Here is a 19,232-nt window from a genome sequence, read left to right on the forward strand (position 1 = left end):
GCAAAAAAAATCCTTAGACAGTGCCCCTTGATGGTGATTTAAATTGCTATGTGGTCCTTTGTCTAGGCTCTCTACTGGGGTGAATTTCCTCTCTTGGATATAATGGAACCAAATGACATGTGGAGTACTGATAGATTATATTGCCTATCCAAGACTAGTATACAACACTTGGTATCAAATTTATTTTAGTCAAATGTAGATGAATCTAGTTCTTTTGAAAGTTTTGGGTGCTTGTTGTCAGTGTTGTGACAGTGAGCTGTACCAGAACATTGATTTCACTATGGAGCATCTCCTCAAGACACACCACCAACATAGACTAGTATGTCGTGGTTTTAATCTTGTTGTAGATAATGATGCTATAGAGGCTATGGCCTAGGAAATAGACCTAGATACACAGATGTTGAGAATCCCCTGTAATTTTTATATTGAAGGGAAGTAAACCAAACCAATTACACATCTCTCTTAAAAGAAAAATCAAGAAAATCATCAATTAAGGCAGCACCAGTATCCAGACTAACCCTGTTGCACATATTTTCCATCCAGCCATCATAGTACTTAAGGGCCTTCCCTAATTCCCCCTTACTTCCAAGATACTGTCAAACTTGTATCTATTACATGTGAAGCCAGAACTCCCAGAGGCTAATGCAGGAAGGACAGACTCCCTGTAGCTAGAACATTCTTTCTCTAATAATGATTAAAATTTTAAACGCTATCTCTTGCAATCAGTACTTTAAAACAGTATCTTAATTGGTTGAGTCAGTGGGCAAAAGTATGGCTACATTTTTATAAAATAATCCTCACCTTGCTGCTGAAATAGAGTGAAGACAACTTGATTGCTAATTTTTCATGGGATCTATGACACAGTTTGAAATCCCTCAGTCTGTGTGTCTTTATGAAAGTCTGGTTTAAAATTACTGGCTTCTCACTGTACGGGCATTTATTCCTCCTTCCACTTCAGCTGGATGCTGCTACTTTCCAGAGCTGCTGTGTGCTTAAAAGAATTGTCATGTCTCAGCTAAAATGGAAAAGAATTGCTCATCTGAGGCAAAGAGGTGGGTACTAACTTATTCCAGACTTGAAAAAAATCTCTCTCCCCCAGCTCTCACAGAGCTTGTCTTCAAAATCAGTAGTCAGAAGTGACTGCTCTTTGGAAGATCAGAGCTTCCAATGTATCATGCTGGGCTTCTATTCTACTAGGGGATGAAATGACTAACAATGGTACTAGGGATTAGTGATGCAAGAGGTCAAGTATGTTAGAATTTTCCCAGAATCCACCGACTGTGTTCTTTTCATTCAAAGATGGGATCTTCATATTCTCCTCCTACTGTTAAATGAGAAAAAGGAATCTAATAGGACTCAGATCCCATGAAAAAGAAATCCCTCTGTGACAAAGGAGTGTGAGAAAAACCTGAAGGACCACCTGTGTGGATGGATTTAAAGGACCGATTTAAGTCATAAGGGATGCTTATACAACCTTTACTATGAACACAAATCTGAAACACAGAATATCTCTAGTTTGTTACCATCATCAGAGAACAAAGACAGTGTATGGTGATTTCTCTCTCTTCCTTTCCCTCCCTCCCAGGATAAAGATTTTGCTCCTGAAACAAGTTAAGCAGTTAAGATTTCACCACACCATGACAAAGTAGTCATGAGGTCTTATACCTGTGATCTGAATCCTGGCTGTATCATACCTTGCATAAGTGGCATGATATGTGGCATTTGGCTGTGGTACTGACCTTTGCCTGACGAAAGCTCATGTGAACACTCCTAAAGAAGAAATGACCTGAAATGGGGATTCTGCATTGGAAAGGAAGACTAAACACATTCTACAGATAAATAATCAAGACCCTCTGCAAAATAAAATGAAAGAGCTTTATGTAGCCTGGATGGCATATTATAATTGAAAACTAGAAGCAAAGGAAAACCATTAAAAAAAAAAAAGAACTCCTATATTGCTTTCTGAATTAATACAATCATGCTGGAGTTGTGACACTGGATGTCCTTGTATAAGCAGCAACAACAATGATACTTTCTTGTTAAAAAATCAGAGCTGAAGTCTTGTCCTGTGATTAATGGGGGAACAAATGGAGAGATCCAGCTTCTCTGTTATTCCAGCCTATCAAGACAAATCCAGATGACTCATGCAAACAGCCTGCAGTCACAGAAGAACGGATCCAAACTGGTCTTCCACACCTCATGAAGTTGGGGCCCACAACATGTAAGCAATACTGGCCATGCTGCATTCCTCACATGCTGCTTCTCCTTCTGTGTCCAAGCAGCATGTGCCGCTGGGCAGTGTTTCCCAGCAGTGGCAAGGAAGATGTAGGGTTTTTTTCTGTCCAGATTCTTCTGTGCCCTTGGTGCTTCATGAAGTATGCCTACCATATGGGGAGATTTCTGCTTACTTGTCATGGGCTTCAGGATTTTTCTGGGCATATACAAGACGCCCTTGCTTGAGCCCTAGCTCTGTTTCATATTCTCGTATTACCATTGCAATAGGAATCTCAGATGGCAACTTTATTACCCAGCTAGTCTGTGCTCCTGGGACAAGAGGATGGTCACAGCACATGGAGCTCACCACAGTTGTTGGAACAAGCTGAGAACTCATGCTGTTCTGCTAAATGTCAGTCACATACAATGTCTTCCCATGTTCAGAGAGAATACAAGGACAGCCAACAAAACGTCCCCTAAAAATGTCAGGCAAATCAAAGCAGAGAGTATGTGTCACAACTGCCATCTTATATTCTTTGTGGCTTTCTAAAGCAATAGTATCTGCTAAGCAAGCAACTTGTACATCACCCCAGAGGGAAATGGGAAGCCGGGTTAGGTGTCTGTTGATTCTTGGCTCATCTACACAGAAGTTATTCAACAACAATTCTGTAAACATCCCTCTTCCAGAATAGGTGTGCCCTATTTTCCTCTTTAATTAAAACTCACAGTGTTAAACTAAACCGGAACAGCTCAGCCTTATTCTGGAAATTAGTCATGAAATTAGTCAGGAATAGCTCCCCCTGAACAACATGTATAAACAAGCCCTAAACAATATTTATGTTGTCTGGAATGATGGAGGACACCTTCACAGATGTAAATTACTTTTCAATCTTCTAAGAAACATGAAGTAAGAGTTGTTGTCTTCCAGCTGGGGGCGGCGAACACTTCTCACCCGTGTTTGACGATTCTGTTTGCTCTCGCAGGACCATTTGAGGGGACGGTGGTGCCCCAGCATTGAGGCCGAGCGCTGCAGGCTGCGCCAGCCCATTCGCCAAGTTGGCGTGTGCCAGGTGCGCTGGGCAAGACACAGCCAGGGACAATGGGTGTATTTTCCCTTTATCCCCGTTCGCGCAGGCCAGCTCCGGCTGCGCGCGTGCCGGTACCTGCGTGTCACCTCTCCGGGGACGCCCCAGCCCGGGGCGGGCACCCCGCGGGGCAGGCGTTTGGAGCGGCCGGCGCTCCGCACCCGTCCGCACCTGCGCAGGGTGGCCGGGCACGGAGGCGCGGCCACCGGGCGCGGTTCCCCGGCGCGCAGCCGCCGCGGCCGGTAGCGGCCTCACACGCGGGCCGGGCCGGGCCGGGCCGTGCAGCCGCGGGGCTCGGGCTCCGCGGCCCCTGGGCTCCGCGCGGCGCGGGCGGGCGGGCGCACCTGGGCGGTGCGGCGCGTGCGGGGCGGGGCCGCCTGACAGTGAGTGGCAGCGCGGCGCGGGCCAATGGCGGCGCGCGGGAGCGGGAGCCGGGCGGGCGGGGCCGGGTGGCGCGCGGGGGCTGCGCGGCGGAGCGTGTGCAGCGGCGCGCGGGGCCGCGGCCGGTGTCGGTGCGAGCCGGGAGAGAGACCCTGCGGGGGGCGGCGGGGAAGATACGGATCCAGATCCCGATCCAGTGCGGCGGCCGCGGCCCTGGTGGTAGCGGCGGCGGGAGGAGCCGGAGCGGCGCGCCGTGGAGGAAGGAAGCGCAGGGCTGGCCGCTGCGTGTGCAACCTGGCTGTTCCTGCTGCCCGCGTCCACTCGCGGCTTTTCCTGCCGGCGCTGCCTGACAGCCGCCCGCCGCGGGTGTTGTCGCCGGGGTCTTCGGCCGGCGGGGAAGAGCGAGCCGTCCTGCACGGCCCGGAGGCGTGATTGAAAGCGAGCAATAATTAACTGGAGGAGGAAGAGGAGGACGGGGGTGGAGGAAGACGAAGGAGGAAGGCACCGCGCGGCAGAGCCCAGCCGAGCCAGCGAGCGGCGGCGGGACGCGGCAACTTCGGCCGCAGCGGAGGAGCCGGAGCCGTGACCGCAGCGGCCGCCGCCGCCTCAGCCCGCGCCTGCCCTGCCCGAGGGGGGAGAGCCTCGCCGCCTCCCCGGCCGCCGGACATGTCGGAGCATAAGGCCGTTGATCCCAAGTTATCGACGACGGACAGGGTGGTGAAAGGTGGGTGCTGCGCCCCCGCCGCCCTTTCGGCCGGGTCCTCCCGCCGTGCCCCCGGCTGGGGTCGCGTCCGTCCCTCCTTCTCCGCGCCGGGCAGGTACCGCGGGGCTGCCGGCGGCACGGCCGCTGGGAGCAGTGGGCTTGGCCCGGGGGCTTTCGCCGGGCCCCAGTGGAGGGTTTGCGGCTTCCCTCGCCTGCCTGCCCGGCGCTACATTGCAGCATTTCCCCCCCTTCCTCCCCCCGCCGCCTCCCCCCCTCCGCCTTGAAGGCGCTGCACAGGGCTGGCGTGAGAGAGAGGGGGAGCCCCAGCTTCCTCCCCCGCCCCGGTGCCTGGGGGAGAGGAGGGCAGGGCTCGGCCCCCTCCCCCAGCCCGCCTGCTCCTCTGGGCACCCCCCATTTCTCCTTCTCCTCCGGACTGCGCTCCCCGGAGCCCCCCCGCAGGCTGCGCCGCCGCCGCTTGTCATTGCCGTTCTGCTCCTCGCATGCAGCAAGGATGCCTGGAAACCTCCCCGTGCCAGCAGCTGGGGCTCCGCTCCCACACCGAGCGCCGCTGCTCGGGGACCGGTTGCGCCGCCCGGCTTCCCAGTGCCCCGCTCCCGCAGGGCCGCCCCCGCGGCACCCGCGGCGGGGATGCCGGGTGCGGGGGGGGCGGGCCGTGGGCGCGGGCCGCGGGCGCTGTGGGAGGCGGCGAAGGCTGCTTCCTCCTCCTCCTCCTTCTCCTTCTTCTCCTCCTCCTCCTCCTTCTCCTTCTCCTCCTCCTCTTCCATCGCCGTCTCTTGCTGACGGCCCGGCCTGCCTGGATGTGAAGTTATCCAGCGGGCGTACCGTGGCCGTGCTCCCGCGTGTGCGTGCAGATGTGCGTGAGAGTGCTCGGCACAAACACATATCGGCTCCATGATTTTTGCTCTGTTTCGGAGGTATTCGTGTGCTGCCAGCCGCGGCCGTATAAACAGATTAGAGTTTGGGTTAACAACACATTGTGCCCCGTAGTACAGACCAAGGTTTTATTTACTGGGGTGATGCCTGATGTAAATTGCACATGTGCATTTCTCAGTGTGTAGGAAGTGCACGTGTATTTAATGGTCTGGGGTTTTTTGTTTGTTTTTTTGTTTGTTTCTTTCCGCACTGGGCACACAGCCAAGTGTACCCAGCTCTAGTATATTTCACCCAGTTAGGTTATAACCCGTATGCTACAGTGGACAGCACAAATCCTAGGTGCAGCATGCATCTGTCCAGACCCTGGGAAGCTAGAAATGGAAATGGCCTTGAAATATGTGCACTTCTGTATTTACATGAGTGTATGCCAAAATTAAACGCTCAGTGTAAATATTATTTGGAAAGATGTGTTATTTATGGTTTTGCGTTTATATTTACGCTTACCTTCTTATGTCTTTTCCCCTCTTACTTCATTTTATGCCCCTCCAAAGCAAATTGTAGATATTCCGATAGTGTAAGAAACATAATTGCAAGAATTTCAAAAAACTTACTTATAAGTTTACCTTTATCTTGTAATATCTGGAATATTTGCAATTTAAGTTTCGGTCTGTTACGTCACACCAAGAGTAGGCTTTACTCATCTCCTGTAGGAACAACAAACGACCATCCTGTTAGGAAAACTTCATTATTATGGTGTGTCTCATTTTTTTTATTTCCTTAATCTTCTTGGTCCTAATACTTGGCCAAATGTCCTGATCTTTGCTGTGGCAGCACTTCCTTGGCTTAAGACAATGTTTGTCATGAACAGGAATTATTTCAGCATTTGCAAAACCTTCAGTGGTTTCAGCTCATCTAAATGTGTTTTGTCAGCAATTGCTCCTTGCATTTTTCACACACGTAAATGTCTCAGACATCTAAACCTGCTATTTTTAAGAAAACTTAGCAGTATGTATAGTTAAATATTTTTATAGTGGAACACAAAGAGAAATCCACTTGGTTACACTGAGATCAGGTCTTGAACAAAAAGAACGTAGATGCTGCTTGGGTGTCCATTGCCCCTGCTAACTGTTGATCTCATAATGTCAGTGTTTCAGTGTAGATTGGAAGATCTGCTTAACTGGTTCAGTCCTCTATTAAACATTGAAATCCTTTTAAGGTCTTAAAATAGCATCTGAAGAGTGTAGTACACAGTAAACTGATTGTTAATAGGATTATTCTTTGCTGCATCATAGGCACTTCACACTGCCTTCATATGGGCATTAAGGAAATCAAGAAAACAACCGGTGGTAAGAGAGAAAAGATCACTGTTGTTTCTGTCATATAGGACGTGATTTGTACCCTCTTGAGATGAACAACTGAAATGGGCTTGCTGTGTTAAATTAATAAAGAATAATTAAAAAGGTATTTTTGTGAGCACCTTTATAAGTAGTTGAAGTCCTTTTATTTTAGTGAGAAACTGACTATCAAAACTATAACCTGAGAAACCAAGTTAGATAAGTTCTTCTAAGTTATTTTATCATATAAAACCTTACTTGAAAAGGAAATGCTTTTAACATGGATGTAGTCTCTGGATTAAATTTTTCCCTCTGCTTGCCTGTGTGGGATTTTTTTGGTTTGTTTTTATTACATTTTGTTGATTTTTAAATTTATTTTAAAACCCCTTCTGTTGCTGGTGTGTGATAGGAGATGTCTCCTTCTAACAGTAACTCTGGGCTAGCTGGTGAAAATCCTGGCTTGGCACCATTATGTAACGGTGGGACGGGCTTGGGGGGATTACAGTTCCAGCAGTTTGTGGCTGAGAGCTGCTTCTTCAGGGGGTTGCTGTGGGTTTGGGTCTTTTTTTTTTTTTTTTGCTTTTTATGCTTAAAAAGCTCAAATATATGGAGAAGTGGAGTATTTCCATTGGCGAGGATTTTATCTCACACTCATTTTGCTTTGCTTTTTTGAATTGTCTGAATTGTATTTTAACTGATTTGGTTCAAAAATAAAACATGCTTTTGGGATAAGGGGAAAAAGGCTTAGGAGCCCCTAATGTCTTTAATGTCCTGGTCTTTGTTATGCAGATCTTACACTGTCACACAATGAGCAGTGTAAAGAAGAAATTCAAGTTTGTGTATAATGTCAAGTTTTCGGAAGCAAATTAATTCCTGTTAAAGCTGACAAAACCATCTGTTTTGTTGAGCTAAAGGAAAAAGTAAAATTAATCTAGAGAATGTAGTTATGGTTTGAGGGGTACTTTCAATTTACCCTGGTATTCTCCTTGAGAGAGTATGTATGCTGTGATGCAAATTACACAATTCACCTTTACTCTCTGGATTTTGTCATGCTGTAGAGGAGCAACACTTTGGTCTGTTAACTGCAAATAGGATAAACCATATGTTCAGGTGCATTCAGGTGTTTGTGGGGTCAAGGCTCAGGACAGCATACTGTTATGGGAGGTGGTGACTTGATGTACTTAACGAATTGAAATTCCTTGCCTTTTTGTTTAGTGGTGTGGTGCAGCTTTCACTTGAACAGAGCTGTCTTAAAAGTTCTTGTTCTTCTTCAGGACTGAGGAAGGTAGTGCTTATCCATGCTGCTTCTAACTGCTGAGACTTGCCAGCCAGAGCGTGGGCTTGGTTGTTCTTGTGAAGGTAGGAGTACCTGTCCAGGAAAAATTGGACTGAGGATGGTAGCTCATTCCACATGGCTCAGCTGCCTGATGTCAACAGCTTTTGCTCACTACTGACATTAGCAAGATTTGAACCCCACCAATGGGGAAAGGAAAGCTGTGTATCGTGTTACTTGACCTCCTCAAAGTATTTAGTGTTGCATTAGTGCCTCTGAGGAATACTGCTCTGAAGCAGAGTAATCCTAAATAAAAACTTTGAAAGTCAACTGGAGTAGTTGAACAAAAAAGTGAAGTCAGTATTTCTTGGAAATCTTGCGGTTAGTTAGGTACAATAATTGTTTTGATTTTTTCTGGGCAGGTAAAATGATTGTATGCTTTTGTGTGGACTTCTTGTTTGTTTGGTGCTTTTTTCATAGAAGTGAAGTTTTAATTAAATAATTCTATCTCAGCTGTTTAGAAGGGCTGCAACTTGTGATCCTTGGTGTTGGCGGTCTCCTTTCCTCTTGGGCATTGCATGGGGAGGTGTACACAGTTATATCAGCAATTGACAACACAGTAAAACCAGACACAGGTCTCTGCTGTCTCTGAGTTTCAAACTGTCATTGTTAATGCTCTCCTAAAGTGCAGGTTGACAGTTGTTTGTAATGTAATATGAATGCCAGCTCATGATCGATATGTCACCATCAGTGTTAATTTCAGATTTGTGAGAGGTAAAATTGCTGTCAGTAATGGAAATTCTAAACTTCATTGCTAATTCCCGTTAGTCCAGGGAAACTTGTGTGTAGCCACCAAATGCTTGTGCTCCAGGCTGGAATCCAGCATTGGTGAATTGCAGAAGCCTGCCTCTGTCTTCCTCTGAATCGGGTTCAATTTTTCCAGCATAGATGTGTCCTGCAAGTGCTTCAGTGGTTTTTGAGTGATTGTGTTGACCTGAGTGTCTGTAATGTTGGTGTATTTCATATATATTTTGCTGTAAATCTGAGTATTGGTAATTTATGACAAGGACATGGGTTACTTTGAAGTGTTTTAACTGTCTAATACAGTAGAGTAAATGGGGATGTGGCTGTCTTTTGAGGGTGCTGAAGATTGTGTCTACCTGAGCCTCATGAGGAAAAAGAAGGAATTGCTTTGTAGCTGTTCCTGTTGGCATAGGAGAGCTGACTTCACTTTACTTTTAATTAATTTATTGTTGTAGCACTTAGGAATATGCTTGCTTGCTCTGAAGAAGCCTGCATCTGAGTTTAAGGTGTGTTATTAACTAGAGAATACACCCACAGCTATGCCAGAAAGGTGGCACTTGTACAGCTGGGGATTACCTGCTCTCCCCTATCCACTCTTACCTTCATTTGAAGGAACAGGTGTACATCCACCTCAGTTTTAGTAACTCTGTAGTTGCAAATCTCCTGGTACATTTATCAAACAAGCTGTGTGAGGGGCACCCGAGAGCAGAAAACAACTGAGTATACTTGGAGAGATATTATGGTTGTTTAGGAAAGACAACAAGGTTGCTGTGTTATGATTTTTATATATGTAACCAATTTGTTCTTACCTCATGTCAAAACTAAGTTGATACTTGTAAGACCAATAGATTTTATGAACTGGGTGACACTTATGTGTTGCAGTCTTTGTATGTTTTATATTATGTAAACCTGTAGGTGTGTAACACTCATGAGGGATTATGAATGGTGCTGAGAAACTGAAACAAAACCAAAGTACAGTCTTTGATGACTGTGTGTTATAAAGCTGGTGATTTGTTTAGATTTATGAACTCACTGAGTCTCTTAGTCATTTAGATAATTTTGTAAATAAGCCCTTCAGTGAAACAAGTCTTTTGCTGTATAGGCATAGGGGGAAAATTGTGCACATGCTGAAGGGTGCCTTTCTTACATAGTTATTGCTGCTCTGCATAGGTGGGAGGCTTTTCTCATGCTCTGTATGATGAGCGTGGCATGCTGAGTTGTAGGGCTGATATGATGCAAGGCACAAAATTGCCTTGTGTGTTAGAAAGCTTTTGTATGCTTTTGAATTCCACATTGGCTAAAGCTGTCTACTCTTGCCTGCTCTTTTTGACTGAGCCTCTCTAGGGAGCTGGTGCTTTTAATACCTCTGGTGGTGGTAATCTTGAAAGAGGAGTCCATACTGGATGATATCAGCATTTAACTTAATTGGAAAATGTGAGCCAGTTGAGGTCATTTTCCATAGGGGGATGTTGTAGAGAACAGTTGTTTTCTCTCTGCTATCCATTCTCAAATTGAATGGTATTTACTTCCATCACATGTATCCCACTTAAAAATGATCGTTTTTGCATGGATATGCTTGCATTTCATTGCAGGTTGTGGCAGTAAGATCAAGTGCAAAGTATATTTACCTTTGGTTATATAACTTGATACTTTAAATTATCTTTTTGTAGTTCTAGACTTCTAGAACTTAGCACAGCGTTTTTTGTTTGGTATTCCTAAAGGGATTTTCTATCAAATGTAATTTTGGGTAATGTCAATAAATAAGTGCCCATAGCTTGGATACTCCCAACTCATCTTTCCTATTTTTTTTTCCAGTTTCTTCTGTTTTGCTGAGTGGCTCTTACTTGCAGTACCAAAGCAGGACTATAAGTCAAATTTTGTACTCCATTTAAATGTGAATATTAATTTATCTTAGGCTTCTCAGTGGTGTTGAAGCAGCATATAGTGGGGATTAGTTTCTTCTTTATAGCTTCAAGGAATGTGGAAAAAAGTACTTCTTCCTTAAGGGTATTTTAAGGTGGAGAGATACTACTTAACACTTACTGTAAGCGTGCCATAAAAGAAGCCACAAGTTTCTGAAGTAAAAGCCACTTCAAATCATCTTCATGAAAAGGTGCCTTCTTATATTCTTTTGTATGTGGTTTCATGAATCAAATACAGGCTATGATTTCACAATGGTTCTTCAGCTGAACACTGAACTGAAATAATTTCCTCTTCTGATAATCAGTAATTTACCTTGACTTTCCCCATAGAAGATAATTTTATGTCTACTCAGTAATGGGGGAAAGTATCATCCCAGTTTTGAAAACCATTATACTGCATGTGCAGCCTAAGTATGTATGTTCACCTAAGTGTGTGGCTCACTGAGTGGTCTGCCACTGTAGATTGAGCTGTATGATTGCTGGAGGTAGTACTCCAGGTTCATGTTTACTGTTTTCCTGTAATTACTGAATGAAGGAAGAGACCAGAGATCGTATGTGGAAAAATGGCAATAAGTGGAGACAGTAAGTGGTATGATGGTAGGTCATTCTTTTAAAGGTAAAAATTGGAACTAATTCCTACCCTATTTACTCTTCCTTCAGAAAAGCTGCCACTGTTGAAATAACACCTCCAAAGTAGTACCTCCTTGACAGTCATCTGTGTGTGTTTTAAACTGACTGATACCTCTATTTATATGAGAGCTTAGGCATGGTAACGTTGAAACGGCAACACTGCTGTATGAGGAGAACGTGACTGTCTTATTTAAGGTTGATTTAGGATGCCAACATCATCTCCAGCTAGTTTCCAGCTAACGCCATTTATGTTTGGAGCTGGAGAGGAAAAGAAGCAGAGTGGAAAGGCACCACACATTAAAAATGGTGGTTTTAATTAGAAGCTAGTTCTTGTGTGTCTGGGGGTGCGTGTGTCTAAGGTGTAGATGGCATCATTTCACTTTAGGCTGTATTTAACCAGTTTTTGAAAACATGTCATTTGAAACTTGCCTATCACTCAAACTTCTTTCTACTTGTAATTAAAAGCTGTGCTGAACTTCTGTTGCAGCTCCGTTTTCTTCTCAGCAAATTGAGTTTTTAATGCTTTCTCCCTCTCATGTTTCAAAATGCCCTTTCTTTTCCTGTCCGTTCCTGCCCTGCATTTTTGCAAACTCTTCTCTCCTTATTGCTCTTACACTTCCTTGCTTATTGCTAAATATGATGATCAGCCTAGGAGCTGCCTGGTGGATTTGGGTGATTTGGGTGCATGTATTTAATGCAAGAGGTTCATGGAACACCATGTCTTTGCTTTTGGTGCATCTGTAGGTGCCTGGGGAAGCCCGTGAGAATAGGGGAAGTATATTCTGCCTCTTCTCAGACTTCTGTTGTAACTCTGCAGCCAGCTGCTGACTGTAGCTTTCGTTTCAGTGAATAGCTCCACTGTCAGTGTGCTGCTCAAGCTCTTCCCAGCTTGTCACAGAAGGATGTCTCTATTCTGCAGCTCAGCTGCTGCTTGCAGGTTTCTTGGTGGTTATGTTGAACATTCATAGGGTGACTGGTAGTTTGAACTCATGTAGTTTGCAAAAAGCTTTAAGAGCTTTTATGGACAGCGTGTTTTTTGGTTAACTTGAAAGGGAGGTGGTATGGGCCCTCGTGCTTTGGTGTTTTTGTAAACAGACATGGAAGTTAGTTAGCAATGAAAGGTAATATTTGGTGAAGTTGGTAATACTTGAGAAAAATCCTGAGGTTTACCACAAATGAGTGAATTTTAAAACCCCCACTTTAAACTTTAGGCTTAGAAGGTGCAGAACCTAGTCTGTAATTGAGACTGTACCAAACCTTTGTGGAAAAGAAAGGGAAAAACTATACTAAAAATATAAATCTTTGTATAAAATCTTTGAAAAAAGGAGTAGCTCTATTTTCATCTTTCAGATAGGCATATCTGGCTTAATAAAATCAAGCTTTCAAAATCAAAAAGTGCTGTAATGGGGTTAAACATGTGCTGATGGAGACAGGTATTGGTATGACAGTATCCTGTCCAATATTCTTTTTCTCCACCCCGTCTTTTAGAGGCATTTGGCTTAGGCATTTTATTGCATCAGATTCCTGTCAGCCAAAATACTTTGAATTATCTTGACTGCTGCACAATGCAGAGCTGAGGGAGTGAAAGGAAAAAAACCCCAAATTTGCTATAGAGCAAATTCCGCTACAGTGTTTGTCTAATACTTCCTAATTGTACAAAAATATCAAGTCTGCACAATGTTGCCATAAGAAAGGAAGTGCACTTTGAACTTCTGATTGGAATGGTGAAAATAACATGTGTTAATAATGGGTTATGCAGATGTGATGCTACAGTCTTGTAACAGTCACTCTGGGCATTGTTCAATAGGCTTAATTAATGGAATCCAAACTACAGGGTTTTGGCCTCATGTAGTGTGTGATTAGATTTTTATTTAGATTTTTGTGAGCGTCTTTGAAGGTAGGGTATACGATTTTACTTCTTTATTATTTTCTAAATTTGCTGATGGTGGCAGATCAATAACTGTGTGGCTGCATAAAGTTTCAGAGTTGTTTGTGTTTTAAAATAACCATCATTTGGAAAGAAATCTTTTGCAGTCTAGATAGATGTCCCAAAGTGAAGAGGCTTAGCTTCTAACTTATCTGTTGCTATGTTTGGTTATAAGTACATGTTTAGCAATTATTTCTGTCTTTTCTTTGGATAAGGAAGCTTAGTTTTCATTGGTTGGTTGTTGCAGCTGTGTTTGTTACTTGCTGCAGAGTCCCAGGTTGGTGGCCACAAAAGTGGCTCTAAGCGGTGTGTATTTAGGTGGTGGCCTTTCTGAAGTATTTGGAATTTCTTTGGAAGTGTTTTTGTGTCCTAAAGTGGAGAAACTGGTAAAATGACTTCTAGGTTTCTTCAATAAATTACTGGTTTTCTTGATAACTATAGGGAAGATAAAAAGCAGTGCAGGAGCTTGTGATTTCTTTCTGGTCTATGGCTCTGTATGGATGATCTTGGAGGGGAAGACACATGGCTAGAGAGGAAGCTATACTCTCATTTTCCTGAGACATTACACAAAATTACTTGAAATAGTATATTTCAGGTTTTGTGGAGATTTTATGTGGGAACACATGCTTTCCCCTAGCTTTTCCTCCATCTGTCAAGGAGTAATGCTCCATTAAAGAGAGCTGTATCTGAAAATTCTTTCTGCATCTAAATATATGGGATTTTCTATTTTAACCTATTCTTTGCATTTGTGTACTTGAATCTTTATGAAAAAATCTGATTTGGTTCATGTATAGTTCAGTTAACAAAACAATTAAAAGCTTCTAGATGGTGAAGCCTACCCTGTTCTTGGCTCCAGAGAAAAGATGTTTCATCATCTTTGAACTTGAGACTTTTAGTCAGCACACCTCTTCAACAAAAGAAACCCTCCAGGATTTATGAGTTGAATTCTCTTTTTATTACTGGAAAAGAAAATTTTGGTAATTTAATACCTGTTATTTACCATGATTTTTAAAGTAGTTTAGCATAATTGACAATTTGAATAAAGAACCATTCATACAAGATCCCTTCCTATCCCCTCAGAGCACTCAAAACCAACCCATGAACAGAAATTAAAAAATGAAATCCAACAGAATTAAAATAATTTTTTAGTCTTTTTTTCCATGATGCTTGCCAAGTTTCAGTTTGATGTAGATTACAATGGTCATACTGTGTTACAGTTTTTAAAAAGTGCAACTGGTCATTAGCTGCAATGACATGAACAGCTGTAGTGTTCTATGACAACAGCTGGGAACAATCTAGTTCTCTTCAATAACTTTCTTTTGTTGTTTCTTTCATGCCATTTTTAAAATGAGAAAGTGAGATTATTGTATTTGTTCTCTATTTTACACCAGGGATTTCTTCATAGGCAGTGGTGGCAATTACGTATCAAAATACGGCATTGCTGTTTGTGACTTGGAACATTTCCCTCTGCAGGACCTGTTTCATAACCCACTGAAATCTGTGGGAGTTGGAGTCTTTCATTAACTTGAGTAAACTGTGAATCAAGTTGTCATCCTAGGATTTCTTATTTTGGCCTTCCCTTTTCAGTGCATGATTTCTCTTTGGTTTAAACTACTTTGTTAAATCTGATCTTTGACAGCATTAGCTCTTATTCTAAGAGTGAGCTGAGTGCCTTTCTACTTTGCGATGCTCTCATTTACCCAGTGAGGAGGAACTTGTCTGTTTGTAGGTGGCTGGTTTGCCAAGAAAGTTTGCCTTTCTGTTGCTCTCTCTTCAGAAGTGTAGTTTAAAATGTTTCCTGTGTATGTGCATATGGTTGTTCTTTATTGTTGGAAAACCAAGTAGAAGACTTATGTATACATTTTCTTTCTGTGTCCTTTTACAAAGGAGTTTTCTTTGGTAATGAACACATTTGGGTCACCTTAAATAAAATCTGTTTAACTTACTTTTTGGATATACCAGAGTAAATCTTAAAATCACCCGAGTGGTACTACAGATGTACATACCAGATAGGTGTGGGAGCATTGTTTACTTCCCTGAGAGACCTGCTATCCTGTGTCACACAAGTGGTGGTGTCTGTGATTACTAGAGGGGAACCTAATGGCATAACATGGTGTATTGGGACTACAGTTTGGGAGTTTGGGAAGAGGAAATGAAGAGCACAGTGGGCAAGGGTGTGTGTGTTCAGTGCAGTGGAGGGTTACTAAGGGAATTTAGAACTAAGGTAGTTTAGAAATGCAAAGCAGAGAGCTGTTTTGAGGCTGCTTTGTCTCTCAAACCCTCTTGGCTCAGCTGAGTATCTTGGAGGTGCCTGTGCAGCAGGGCAGGAAGCTGGGTGGTAGCTACTGGGGAATGTGAACAAGCAGAGAACTAGCAAAGGCAGTTGGTGAAATTTTTAGTTAGTCATATACTCTGTGTGTATACCCCCAAGTTTGGTTTAGATTATCAGAGAATGAACTTTCTGCATATTTTTTTAAAAAAAGTTTGCTGAGATAAAGGGCTTATATATTCTGTTAAGCATAACTTCTAATCTTTCCTTATGTTATCAGTAACAAGGAGGGGAAAATGACTTTAGGATGCTGTGTTTTGAGCATCCTGAGATAAGGTTACTTTTGGTAGTTGGAGGAAAGAAGTGAACTCAAAAAAATCCCATACTTGTACTACAAAAGGGGAAGAACCTGCATTCATTGCAGTTGAGAGATCAGTTTTAGCTTCTGGGCTGTTGACTACCTCGCCAGGTATGGATTGATTTGTTTTTTGGTTTTTTTTTTCTCTTTATTATTTAATCTTCTGCTTCCCACTTCACTGGAGAAATAGTGTATCTGTAATTTTTTACAAATGATGTGTCAAAAGTGCCTTTCTCAATCACTCTCAGTGAAAAAGCACAAGCTCTGACAGCTTCACAGAAGCCCAGAATTGTTATGGCAGGGAGGGACCTCTGGAGGTCATCTGGTCTATTTCCAGCTCTCTCAGCCTTTCATCATAGGAGGGTTGCCTTGGTACCTTAAGTCATCTTTGTGGCACTTTGCTGGGCTCTTAGCAATTAGTCCATATCTTACAGTTTCTGTGTGACGTGAAAGTATATGAAAGTTAATTTATACATACAGAGCTTTTACATTAGGGAATAGCATACTTTTATCCATTTAACAAGTTACTGCTCCTTCCCTGGAGCTCTGAATCTCAGGTGACACTTACCTCACATGTAAATACTGTTTGTTTACCACAGAGAAGATGAGGGATGTTACTGTCATTAACAGAAGTCTTAAATGCATGTGAATTTTCTGTACACTATTAACCTTACATCTTTTATCCTGTTGTTAACAGACAGTATTTTGCTGTGGGGTATTTGTATAACCTTGGCTAATCTCAGAAGTACTGCCCATCAGAAAGTTACTCTGCAGATATCTTTTTGGTTATAATCCAGTTGCTGTAGCTTCTGAAAGTGTGTTAGACTCTTTGCCTTCACCCCTTGATTTATGGGGACAGAGGTTTTTATGGATCATCTTAGAGAATTTGCCAACAGCCTTCTGGGCTGCATAAGGAGAATTGTTGCCAGCAGGTTGATAGAGGTGAATCCTCTCCTCAGCACTGGTGAGGCCATACCTGAAGTGCTGGATTCAGTTCCGGTCTCGCCAGTATGGGAAAAACATGGACATACTGGAACAAATTCAGTGCTGGTGCACAGAGGTGGGCCTGGGACTGGCACATCTTTCATATGAGGAAATCTGAGAGAGCCGGGGCCACTGAGTGTGGAGAAGGCAAGGCTCAGAGGGGCCTTATCTGTGTGTGTAAAAGCTGGTTGTAGGAAATTGAGAAGGGGCAGCCAAGCTCTTGTCAGTAGTCCCCAATGACAGGGCAAGAGGTAAAAGGCACTAATCGACAGCTCTCAGAGTAAGTGAATTTCTGCTTTTCAAACACTAGCACAGGTTGCCCAGGGAGGTTGTGGAGTCTCCATCCTTGGAGTCATTCAGAAGCCATCTGGGTGGGGCCCTGTGCAGCTGGCTCTAAGGTGGCCCTGCTTGAGCACAGGTGTTGGCTGGAGCAGCTGACCAACAAAGGTCCTGTTTCAACCTCAACCCTTCTGTGATCGCTTTTTACTCAACTCTATTAAATGGATAATTAAAACACTTGATCGATTTGGAGACCTTTTGACCAAACATGAAGTACAGAAATCTCCCTTTAAAAATGAAAAGTTAATGTTTGCTAATGAGGTGTTCTACAGGAAGAATGCTTTGTGTGATTGAGGGTCTACTATGTAAATAATTATCTTGGCATAGCAGCAAGATACACTGCATTGGGAAGATATATATATATATATTTGAATTGATGGATCCACAGTAGTGTTGCTGGCAAAATATTTGCACAGATCACTCTTGACAAGTTTCAGAATCTCCTGAGTGTGTGCAGCTCTGGAGTTTGGTGTAGCTTGAAAGCAGGACAGATAGTATGACCACTGTACTTCACTTTGGGCAACTGTAAGAAAAAGAGAAAGAAGCTTTTATATTAATATTTTGTAGTTACTGCCAGTGCTTCAGACCATCAGAAAGGTCAATTTTCGAATTACTGGAAGGAAGTAGTTATCTTTCCCTAGTCCTTGGTTCGTCTGATTTTTCCATGGTGTCATGACAATTGAAATTGAGAGTGATAGCAATTGTCTTTCACCTCTGACACTCTCCGGCGTTTTCTTTTCTTTCCTGCTTTGTCATGGTTATTTGTTTCTTAATGAAGGTGAATGTTGCCCTTTAAACTTGACTAGGAAATAGGTGAATCTTGCATCTGTAAAAGTAAGATCAAACCTGAGATAAGGGAGTCGCTTGATGTGGGTGACAGAAAATGAAAATAAGCATTGGAAAAGTTAAGAGTATGACAAAATTATGCTGACTGCTTCAGAAAAGTTAGTAGAGCAACCATAATAGAAGTTTTGAGCAAGTTCTGTAGGTGGCATCACCTTATGGATAATTAATCTGGATAATGGAGGTAATTTTTTTGTTTTGAAAGTATAGCTTCCAGGGTTGCTCAGTTGACTAGATATGTTTGAGGAAAAAGACAGACAGATACTTTATTTTTAAAGCATGAATTGCCTCGGTATAGTATAAATCATAATATAAATTAAAATCTAGGGCAACATATGAAAGAAGTTTAAATGCATTTACCATCTTTGCAACACATTGAACAGTAACTGGGGAGAGGGCTTGCTGGTGCCTTTGACTTAATTTAGTAGTCTTTGAATTAATTATCTGTAATTAGAAAAATGTGGTTCTGGAGAACTTACTGGTTGCCAAAAGGCAGGTAGAGTGTTAAAGATTTACCTCAAATATACTAAAAAAAAAAAAAGGGACAGAGAGATTGGTTTAACATTATCTATCATGACCTGGAAAGATGCTCCTGGCAGCTAAACTCAGGAGAGGAGCTGAAGAGGTGCTTTGAATACATGGAAATGAAGAGCAGATGGGAAAGCCCAACAAGCTGCAGCTGCTGTTAGTGGCATGTATTCACCTACCTGAAGCATGAATGGCTGTTCCGGGGATATCTGTCCAGTTGTGCTGCAGGACATTTCTCTTGAAGTGGTTATGTCATCATCTCCTGCTCAGCTACAGCCATGCAAAGAGATGGCTTTTTTAGCACAGTGGGCACCTCTCATGGTCGTAAGTCACCAGAAGAAGTTAATTCTATGGATTATATTAATGAGAAGGTATTTGACCATGGAGGAAAGGTTAATGTATAGATTTTAAAATGTGTCTTTATTTCTGATGGGAGATATGTGGTGCTGGGATTTGTTGTTAGGAATCTACTGTATCTTGGTGCTCTGTTAAGTTGAACAAGATTAAAAGTGAGTTCAGTTTGTGCCTTACTTTGTCTGAACTGATGATGCAAGCTGTTTCTAATAAATAATTTTATCAGCAAGTACTAACAAATTACTATGGTATCATAAGACTTCAGGCAAAAAAGAAGCTTTAATATAACAAAACTGGCAAAATGAAACCCTGGTTCTGTCACAATTCTCAAAAAATAAAGTGCCGTGGGAGGGCAGTGGATTCTTTCTGAGCCTTGATGCAGGGCCAGGA

The 19,232-nt window shown here is 43.0% G+C and overlaps 1 protein-coding gene across 4 annotated transcripts in view; it reads left to right on the plus strand.

Annotated features, from left to right (window-relative positions):
• The first annotated feature begins 3,806 nt into the window (after positions 1 to 3,806).
• PPP3CA (protein phosphatase 3 catalytic subunit alpha) overlaps positions 3,807 to 19,232 on the plus strand; it is a 175,639-nt gene continuing 160,213 nt past the window's right edge. For all 4 annotated transcript variants that reach the window (XM_082281599.1, XM_082281600.1, XM_082281602.1 and 1 more), the window contains exon 1: positions 3,807 to 4,404. In XM_082281599.1, coding sequence (XP_082137725.1) covers positions 4,347 to 4,404 — 58 coding nt within the window. In that variant the 5' untranslated portion in view covers positions 3,807 to 4,346. The remainder of the gene's footprint in view (positions 4,405 to 19,232) is intronic.

The sequence above is a fragment of the Coloeus monedula genome (genome assembly GCF_965178545.1).
Source record: "Coloeus monedula genome assembly, chromosome: 5".
NCBI lineage: Eukaryota > Metazoa > Chordata > Aves > Passeriformes > Corvidae > Coloeus > Coloeus monedula.